At 38.3% G+C, this 9,567-nt stretch overlaps 1 protein-coding gene across 1 annotated transcript in view; it reads left to right on the top strand.

Annotated features, from left to right (window-relative positions):
- Positions 1–542: 542 nt before the first annotated feature.
- The window catches only part of jag1a (jagged canonical Notch ligand 1a), a 25,201-nt gene continuing 16,176 nt past the window's right edge, over positions 543–9,567 (top strand). Inside the window, 7 exon segments of the mRNA XM_059554655.1 lie at positions 543–826; positions 1,295–1,603; positions 5,662–5,719; positions 6,942–7,199; positions 8,444–8,504; positions 8,800–8,930; positions 8,999–9,118. Of these exon segments, the coding sequence (XP_059410638.1) occupies positions 680–826; positions 1,295–1,603; positions 5,662–5,719; positions 6,942–7,199; positions 8,444–8,504; positions 8,800–8,930; positions 8,999–9,118 (1,084 nt within the window). The 5' untranslated portion in view covers positions 543–679.

Here is a 9,567-nt window from a genome sequence, read left to right as displayed (position 1 = left end):
GATTTTATTATATATTTATTATTATATGGTAGCCTTGTACATATAAACACATTGTTATATAATTATACATTTTTATTTTATTTTCAAATGTTTTATTTTAAAACTGAATCCCAATACTCTTTCTTATTTCATTTTTAATTGATATATATATATATATATATATATATATATATATATATATATATATATATATATATATATATATTTATATATAAAATATTTGTCATTATACAGTACAATTAAAAATTTACAATAGGCTACATTTACAATTTCATTTTATTATTTCTAAATGTATTCCATGTCATTGTATTTTATAACTGAAATCTAACACCCTTTAATATTTATTTAGTATTTACATGATTAAAAAAAAGTCAGATGATCAAATAATTAGGGCACAAAAAAATTGCTTTGGAATGGTGGATATCATTTGCATCATTTGCAAGGTGGATATCATTTGCATACATAGCCCCGCCCATTCATGAATATGCAATCCTCGTTAGTGTGGGCCCCGCCCCTCCCCGTGAACGCGATGTATAGATGGAGCGCTCTCCTGGCCGCACTCGCAGCTTTTCCTCTCCAGTCCGTGGGCATTGTTTGTAAAGACAGGAGGACAATACAAGAATAGAGGGCGGATAATAGAAGCTCAAAAGGGGCATCAGGGATCTGTCCTCTATTGGACATGAGGCACTATATGAGAGCCGTGTTTCGGCTGAAGTTTAGTTTCACAGGCAGCGAGCAGACAGACAGAGGAGGCATGACTCTGAGACGGAGTCCAAGTTTTGCGGTGCTGTGCGTTCATGTGCTTTTGCGGTGTCTGTGGATGAGGGTAGGCCTACGTGCGGTTTGGCTTTCACAACTGTTTATACGACGCAATGTGAACATGCATTTGTGGATCGGATGACACTAATTACTGAGTCGTTCTCAGTCGATTCATTTGGATTTTGAGACTTTCTTTTTGCAGTTTTCAAAATTTTTGTAGGCCTTATTCATTTTTTCGCGTTTTTCTCCGTATATTCGTCATCCTTTCATCCATCAAATTGCTTGCTACGGATACGCAAACGCAAAAAAAAAAAAAAAATCGAATTGTGTGCAATGACATTTTTACACTGAAATAGAACTGAAAAGTCATTTGAGTTTAAAGGGCTTTTAAATAGTATGTTTTTGCACAAATAGTTTTGTCTTAATGCAAGTCCGGACAACAGAAAAAAATTTTGGGGGCATATAGACATAGATGAGATAAATGTCCCATGAGACAAATACTGTCCTCTTGATTTTGCATGTTGTTTTGTTGCAGGTATGTGAGGCATCGGGGCACTTTGAGATGCAGGTTTTGTCCATGCAGAACTTGAACGGGGAGCTGCAGAGCGGCGCGTGCTGTGACGGCGCGCGCGTCGTGGCGGACCGCTCATGTTCGGCGGATGAGTGCGATACGTTTTTCCGCGTCTGCTTGAAGGAGTATCAGTCGCGGGTGTCTTCGGGAGGCCCGTGCAGCTACGGAAGCGGGTCTACTCCCGTTATCGGTGGGAATACTTTTTCTGTCAAGCCCCTCGACGGCGCGAGCGACAAATCCAGGATCGTGCTGCCCTTCAGCTTCGCCTGGCCGGTGAGTTGAGAAGACTGCTTTGGTAGCAAAGCCGTTGGGAAATCCGAATCTGAGTCTGGGATCACGGGGGACCGGGGCAAGTTGTCACACTCTTATCCACAGTAAATATTTCCCACGGTGGATTTATTTGTGAAACTCAGTTTGTGTGTAGACTATTTGTTCAGAGGAGCCATTGTTATTGGCCAAAAAATGTGACCTAGGACCACAAAACTAGTCATAAGGATCTTTTTTTTTTTTTTATTGAGATTCATAAAGTGAATAAATAAGCTTTCCATTGATGTATGGTTTGTTAGTTTGGCTGAGACACAACTATTTGAAAATCTAAGGGTGTAAAAAAAAAATCTAAATACTGAGAAAGTCGCCTTTAAAGTTATCCAAATCAGGTTCTTAGCAATGCATATTACTAATCAAAAATTAAGTTTTGTTATATTTATGGTAGGCAATTTACAAAATATCTTCATAGAACAACATCTTTACTTAATATGCTAATGATATTTGGCATAACAGACAAATCAATAGTTTTGTCCCATGCAATGCATTGTTGGGTATTGCTACAAATATGCCCATGCTACTTATGACTGGTTTTGTGCTCCAGGGTCACAAATGTACATTTTTTGTGACAACAACATACCCCAATATCTTATGTGAATGTGTGAAATCTTGCCCCTGTGTCACCTACAACCAGTGTCTCATTCTGTTTGTAAACACACAGTCGACATTTCTCAGGATTCTGATTTCCAGTTGTTGTTCGTGAATGCCGGTGTTATGCTACCAACACTGTATTTGTAATACTGTAAGGGTAGGTTTAGGGTTTGGGTAGGTGTACACATTAATAAAGCCTCACACAACATTAATATCAGGCTGGAAGCAAAATCTGACAGGGTAGCACAAATCAACAGAACAGCGGTTCTGTCCCGTTTATGGCATTCCTGTATGATGACACTCAGGCTGGAAAGGGGTTGTGTTACCCCACCCTAGCCGGCACAGTGGGCCAGTATCCACTCAAAACAGCCGGACAATGTGCTATAAAACACCTGAGTTTATCTCCAGCATCTACTGATGGACATTCAGAGGCTGTTTTACACACAATGGCCACAGGAAACTGCTCTAAGATATCCAGTCAGACCCCCATTGATCATTTAAAGGGGGTTATCTCTCTATCTCTAATTCTCTAATGAAATCTATAGTGAGCTGCCTACCTAGGCAGCATTTTTGGGCATCATAGGTGCCCCGCTAGTTGAAAACGTGTATGTTGCTGGAAATTGAATGCTGTCTTGGTTGGTCCACTAGGTTTTGAGACACATCTAATAATGTAACCTTCAAACTAAACATGCATTCAAATGTGAGGGTTTTATATGACCAGTGCTCATATAAAATATTATGACAACATAATGCTGTATGCCAAAATAAAAAATGACAATACAATAGCAAATAATAAATCAACACATATTCTATAAGATATTTGCTCAAAATTCACAAAAGAGTTCATATAACATGGTTATTGTTGGTTATTAAATGGTTATTATGTTGATACTTTCAAAATAGCCAAAGACTGGTCAATTATTAATACAAGATGTTTTGTTATGAATATATTTTGCTTGTGATAGACCAACATATAGTTCGTTTTTTGGTCATTTTAAGTTTATTGACATTTTCTGATTATTACCAGGTACGGTTGATTGACAGAAGTGTTGGTCCCCCTTTAGTTAATTCCCAAAATTGTCAATGAATAATATATAATTTTTGGGTGAATGTGAGTAAAGGTTGTGCAAAATAAGTGTAAATTATGCAATCACTTTTAATATATTTTGACCGGTGACCACCACCTTGACTAAACAGTGTGCTAGTCCTATAGTGGTCAACCATTAAAAAACTTTTTTTTTTTTTGACATCGCCCAAGGCAGACCTGATTGTGGCATCTATTTTTCTCCATTCTGAATCTGAATGGTGCAATTGATTTTTCTGAAGCCTGTTTACTTTCACAACTCATAAGGCCGAGCCGTCAGTACGAGGTCAAAGCAAGTCAGTCTGATAGTCCAATTAGGGCTGGTTACCCTGACAACCGTGCTCAAACATCTCACCCCCTGCCCACGTCGACCACAGCGGACTAGACCTGCCTCACAGCCGCTCTGAATGGAAATTAATTAGACATTGTCATCTTGCATGCTTTCTTTTCCGTCACAAGTCTACCTAGCAATTGAACTGCACACAGCCTGCGACGCTGGATTGTGGGACGGCGGTTCAACAAATCGGGTTTACAAAGAAACACAGGGGGTCTTTGCATGAGTGTGTGTGTTCTGATCTATTTGTTGTTCGTTTTCGCATCATCAGCAGTGGTCAGATGAAAATGCAGGGTGTGTGTTTGGATGTTTCAGACGGAGTCTTGGTAACCAGCGTCCTGCTGTTAGTGAACTTGGATGAGAAGAAGACTAGAAGATTGATTGTACTGTAGATATTTCATGCATCACTCTTAAAAAATCTTTGACGGTTCCATGAGTTCATCTAAAACTTCTTGTTAAGAACCTATTTTGCTGTATAGGGCTGTTAAGCTTCTTTTTTGGAGATGTTTTGTTACATTTAATAGGTTCTCAGATCCACGGATTGGTTAAATGGATCTCTCAATCATAATAACATCCTTTTCATTTATGTGAAATTAAAAATGGCAACCGCTCTTAACTCTTAAAAATAAAGGTTCTGCACTGACATCGATTGTTCATCTATTTGAAAGAAATGCCATTTCAGAGCAAATACATCGAGATATAAACATTGAATATGGTCAAACAAACATCTTCAGTTCTGTCTGAGAGGTTCTTCATGTCTTTCTCACACTGTTCAGATCACTGAGGTGTCACTTGGGGATGAGTCTTGTAAACCTACTGTGTCTTTCTTGTGTGTGAGCAACATACTGCCCTCGCTCGTCTGACTTCACCTTCATTTGTGTGTGTGTGTGTGGATGGATGGATTAAAGCTCATGAAGGCCTGTAGAACCCTCAGACTGCAGAGCATTACTGGTGTGTGTGAGGTCATCTCAGAGAGCCCTGATGGACTAAATACTTCTGCTGTCTGTTCTCAGAATCAGCTCGGGAATATTTCTCAAGCTGTTTCTGTCAGTTTCACATTTTTCTCATCTAACATCTCGAAGAGAGTTTTTCTCACACATTTTTTCACTCTCTTGTCTGTCCTGTTACTTATCTTTAATTAGTCGATGAAGAGCCAGATAGTTAAAGTAGTTCAGTGATGTCTCCTGATAAAGCACAGAGTGATCAATCATTCATTACAGCGCTGTATTAATGTTCCGCAAAACATTCTGGAATGTTTTGTTCTAAACACATAACCTAAAATATGAAAGTTCTGCTTTAATTCATTGAATGTTCTATTAATCCAAGGATCCTGAAAAAACGCAGCCATGTTTTAAAAAACAATATTAATAAGCACAACGGTTTTCAAGATCGATACTAATCAGAAATGTTTCTTGAGCAGCAGATCAGCATGATTTCTGAAGGATCACGTGACACTGAAAGGCTGCTGAAAATTCATAATCGCTATCACAGGACATTGCAGTTTAAAATATGTCCGAATACTGTCCGAATTTTAAACATTTAAATTCAAGATTCAAATGTTAAATTTCATTGCATTGATAGAATGTCTAGAATAGACTTTGATAGAATGCATATTTTTAACCACTTAGCTCTAAAATGAGTAAAAGCTCAGTTTTCACCCCAGACTTACACCTTGAAGTCTTTCTCTTCATTTGGACTAAATCTCACCCATTTTTGACAACTGAGATAACTGATCAGCAGAATCTGAAACACAAATGTTCAAAGAAGACATAAAAACTCAATTTCTAAATTTCACCGAATGTGAGATTTACTGACAATGCAACACTGGGCCGATGGGGCGAGTAACATTTCTGTCAACTGACTTGAAGCTCTTTCACCACTTGGTCATTGTGATATAAAATGAAATATAAAATAACATAAAATGAACAGAATCCAGTTTAAAGCGATTCTTTGAGATTTTGTGTAATGGTGATTTAATGTGTTATTTCTTTCTTTCAGAGGTCATATACGTTGATTGTGGAGGCCTTGGACTTCAATAATGACTCAAGCACTGGCAGTGAGTATCTCTCTCTCTCTCTCTCTCTCTCTCTCTCTCTCTCTCTCTCTCTCGCACACACACACACACACACACACACACATTATTCTGTATCTTTCAAGAGAGTATACAGTCAGAAGGTGACAATGAGAGAGAGCGTGCTTGAAGGCAGCATGCAGCATGAATTTCTGTGCGTGTGTGTGTTGTGGATGGCTGGCAAACGCTTCCTGTTACCAAACCGCTGTCTGCACCTGCTTGCATTCATCAGTCTTTTAAACACATTGTTGTAAGTGTGAGAGAATCTTACACACACACAGCAAATTTGGGTCATTACTTGCAATAGTTTGTGTAGAATCAAAGATGTAATGTGTGTATAATCTTTTTCTTCTTATTTATCTCATTCAGATCTAAATAAGTGTGAGCCAAATCTGAACAGAAGTGCAAATATTGAGTTATACGTAACACAGACATGTCAAGTAGCTTACAAGTTATAGTAGTAACATGTCAAGTATTTTTTATAAAATGTATTATACGTACAAACAATAAGAATTCAATATTATATATATATATTTATATATGTAGTGTTTTTTATTAGGTTTATTTTTATGTTTTTTATTTTAAAATGTTCTTCTATTTCATATATTACAGTATATTTGTGTATGTATGCTAGCAGAAATCCAAAACACTTGGCTCTTGCACTATGGTGTGATGTTTGGAGCGTCATGCAGGTAAACAGCGAGGAGAGGTAACAGAGCTTTGGCAGCCTGGCACCGATGTCTGTCCTCCTGTATTTCTGAAGGACAGGTTTAGGTCAAGACAGTTAGTTCTCCTAAACCACGAGCCACACACACTTCACACACTCCTCTAACATTTTACAGCCCTTCGGCCAAATACCTCACCTCTGTGCTGGATTCTTGCCTGCACTGAAAAAAATTACTACGGTATTCCTCTGCCCAGTTGTAAACAAAGTTTAAGATATTAAGCAGAAGTCTGAGCTACTCTATTTCATACCTCAAAAGGTGATTTATACTATCAAGCTCTGAAAAGATTTAGATCTATTTGTCTTTCATATGGCTTCGGAAGACCGGAAATACAGGGTAAAAATCATATAAGGGAACATTTGTGATACTTTAAGGGTTTTCTTTGTCTATTTTGGTGGTGTAAATTGTATTTTAACAGAGGCCTAATTAAACCACAGCTGCCCGCTAATGTGTCTGTTTCTCTCTGTCTCTCACTCCTGTAGGTGTTAATGGTCAAGTCATAGAGAAAGCGGTCCAGTCAGGTATGATCAACCCAAACCGTCAGTGGCAGGTCTTGAAACACAACGGCCCCGTGGCTCAGTTCCAGTACCAGATTCGGGTGACCTGCGACGAGCACTACTTCGGCTTCGGCTGCAATAAGTTCTGTCGGCCCAGAGATGACTTCTTCGGCCACTATACCTGTGATCACAATGGCAATAAGACCTGCTTGGAGGGATGGGCTGGCCCAGAATGCAACACTGGTAAGGGGTGGCGCCTTTGTCAGATTTACAGTACTGTTGTGCATGAATTTATGGATTTCATGCTAGAGGCAAAATACTTCACATTTCATATTTGAGGTCTGTTTCCGTTGGACATATTATGTGTGCACACTACTATCTCAAAGTTTGAGGTTGGTAAGATTTTTAAATGTTTTTAAAAAGGTCTCTTCTGCTCACCAAAGCTGCATTTTTTTAAATAAAAAATACAGTAAAGGCAGTAATATTGTGAAATATTATTACAGTTTTAAATAATTGATTTGTTTTTGAATATATTGTAAACTGTAATTTATTTCTGTGATGTAAAGCTGAATTTTCAGCATCATTACTCCAGTCTTCAGTGTCACATGATCCTTCAGAAATCACTCTAATATGCTGATTTACTGCTCAATAAACATTTTTAACAGCACTGGAAACAGTTGTGCTGCTTAATATTTTTTTTGGAGACTGTAATGCATTTTTTTAAACATTATTTGATGAATAGCTTATCAAAGTTAAAAAAATGATTGTTCCAAACAACCGCATTTATTTGGAAAAATACATCTTTTTTAACTTTATTAATGTATTTATGGTGACTTTTGATAAATTGAATGCATTGCTGAATGAAAAAATGCATTAAAAAAAAAAAAATCTTTTGAACAGTGGTGTATATGTGTTATTAATATATAAAATGCCCAAACCTGAAATACTAATGGAGATTAATTACAATTAAAAATTGTTTTCTGTTTTTATAATATGTTTTAAATAATTGTATAAACATTTAAATGGGCTACAAGTTGTTCTTTAAAACAAATAAAAAAAAAACGATAAAAAAAAAATGACTGAGATTTGTTGTTCAGAAAGTGTGGGAATGGGATTTGGGCTCGGTCAGACTGGACTCATACTGGCTCTGAATCACTGACCTCACAGGGATGTTGTTATTTGAGATTGTCACTATCACAACAAAGCTTTGGCTCACACGCACATACAGCATCCCGTCTGCCAGCTATAGTGTGTGTGTGTTTAATACAGTGTGGGTTTGCGACAGTATTAGGGTGGATTTTATCTCTGGAATAGTGTTTATTCCCTCATTTACTCCCGCATGAAGAAACACGAGTGGAGGGGAGGAGAAATGACCTCATGTTGGCAGATGATGTTGCGAGCGGCTGGAATGGCGTGATGAGAGAGAACTGCTGAGATCACACAGATGGAGCTGATAGCAGTAACCTCTTCCTCTCTTGTTTTCTTAGCCATCTGTAAGCAGGGCTGCAGCACTGAACATGGCTCCTGTAAAGTGCCTGGAGACTGCAGGTAACACACAGCATTTATTAAGACGGATAATGGATTTAATGATTCTTTTCTAATATCAACTGAGCTGAGTTATGTCTAAATAGGCAGTGCCCTTCTAAGGTAGCATACTAACTAATAAAATGCTTTAATTAGCTTTTTTGGATGTACAAATTTTAAACCACCAAGCTTTTATTTTGGCAGAAAGCTGCAGGAAATCCTCCTAGGTAGGCAGCTCACTAGGTAGTGCAGCAGAGGCACATTATGTGTCAGTGCATGTGATTCAGTATATTCAGAGGCGATGTTCTGCCCTTCACAGGTGTCTGTACGGCTGGCAGGGCGAGTACTGCGACCAGTGTATCCCTCATCCCGGCTGTGTGCACGGCACATGCGTCGAACCCTGGCAGTGCCTGTGTGACACCAACTGGGGAGGGCAGCTCTGTGACAAAGGTATTTCTATTCTATTCTATTCTATTCTTCAGTCTGGGACATTTGTTGAATTGTTTTGTATGGTGTAGACTTGAACACCTGCGGCACGCGGCAGCCCTGTCTGAATGGCGGCACCTGCAGTAACACGGGACCTGACAAATACCACTGCGCCTGTCCTGATGGTTACTCGGGACAGAACTGTGAGAGAGGTGGGTCACACACAAAAACACACACAGTCCTCACATGGCTGATATCCCAAAAAACTAGGACATTTTGTTATGGGCTGGGGTTTGGGAGTGAGTTCAGTTTGAGTATTATGAATCACAAAAACCTTTTTATTTATTACACTACATTTTGGGATTGGTAAGATGTTTTTGGGATAAGTCTCTCATGCTCACCAATAGTGCATTTATTTGATCAAAAATACAGTAAAAATAGTAACATTACTGCCATTTTAAATAACAGTTTTCTGTTTTAATATACTTTAAAATGTAATTTATTCCATCTTTCCAGTCTTCAGTGTCACACGATCCTTCAGAAATCATACTAATATGCTGATTAAGAGCTCAAGAAGCATTTCTGTTTATTATCAATCTTGAAAACGGTTGTGCTGCTTCATATTTTTGTGGGAACTGAAATGCATTTTATTTCAGGATTC

Source organism: Carassius carassius, chromosome 7 (assembly GCF_963082965.1).
Source record: "Carassius carassius chromosome 7, fCarCar2.1, whole genome shotgun sequence".
Taxonomy (NCBI): Eukaryota; Metazoa; Chordata; class Actinopteri; order Cypriniformes; family Cyprinidae; genus Carassius; species Carassius carassius.
Note: the sequence above shows the minus strand (reverse complement) of the source record. Positions and strands in the feature narration are given on the sequence as shown.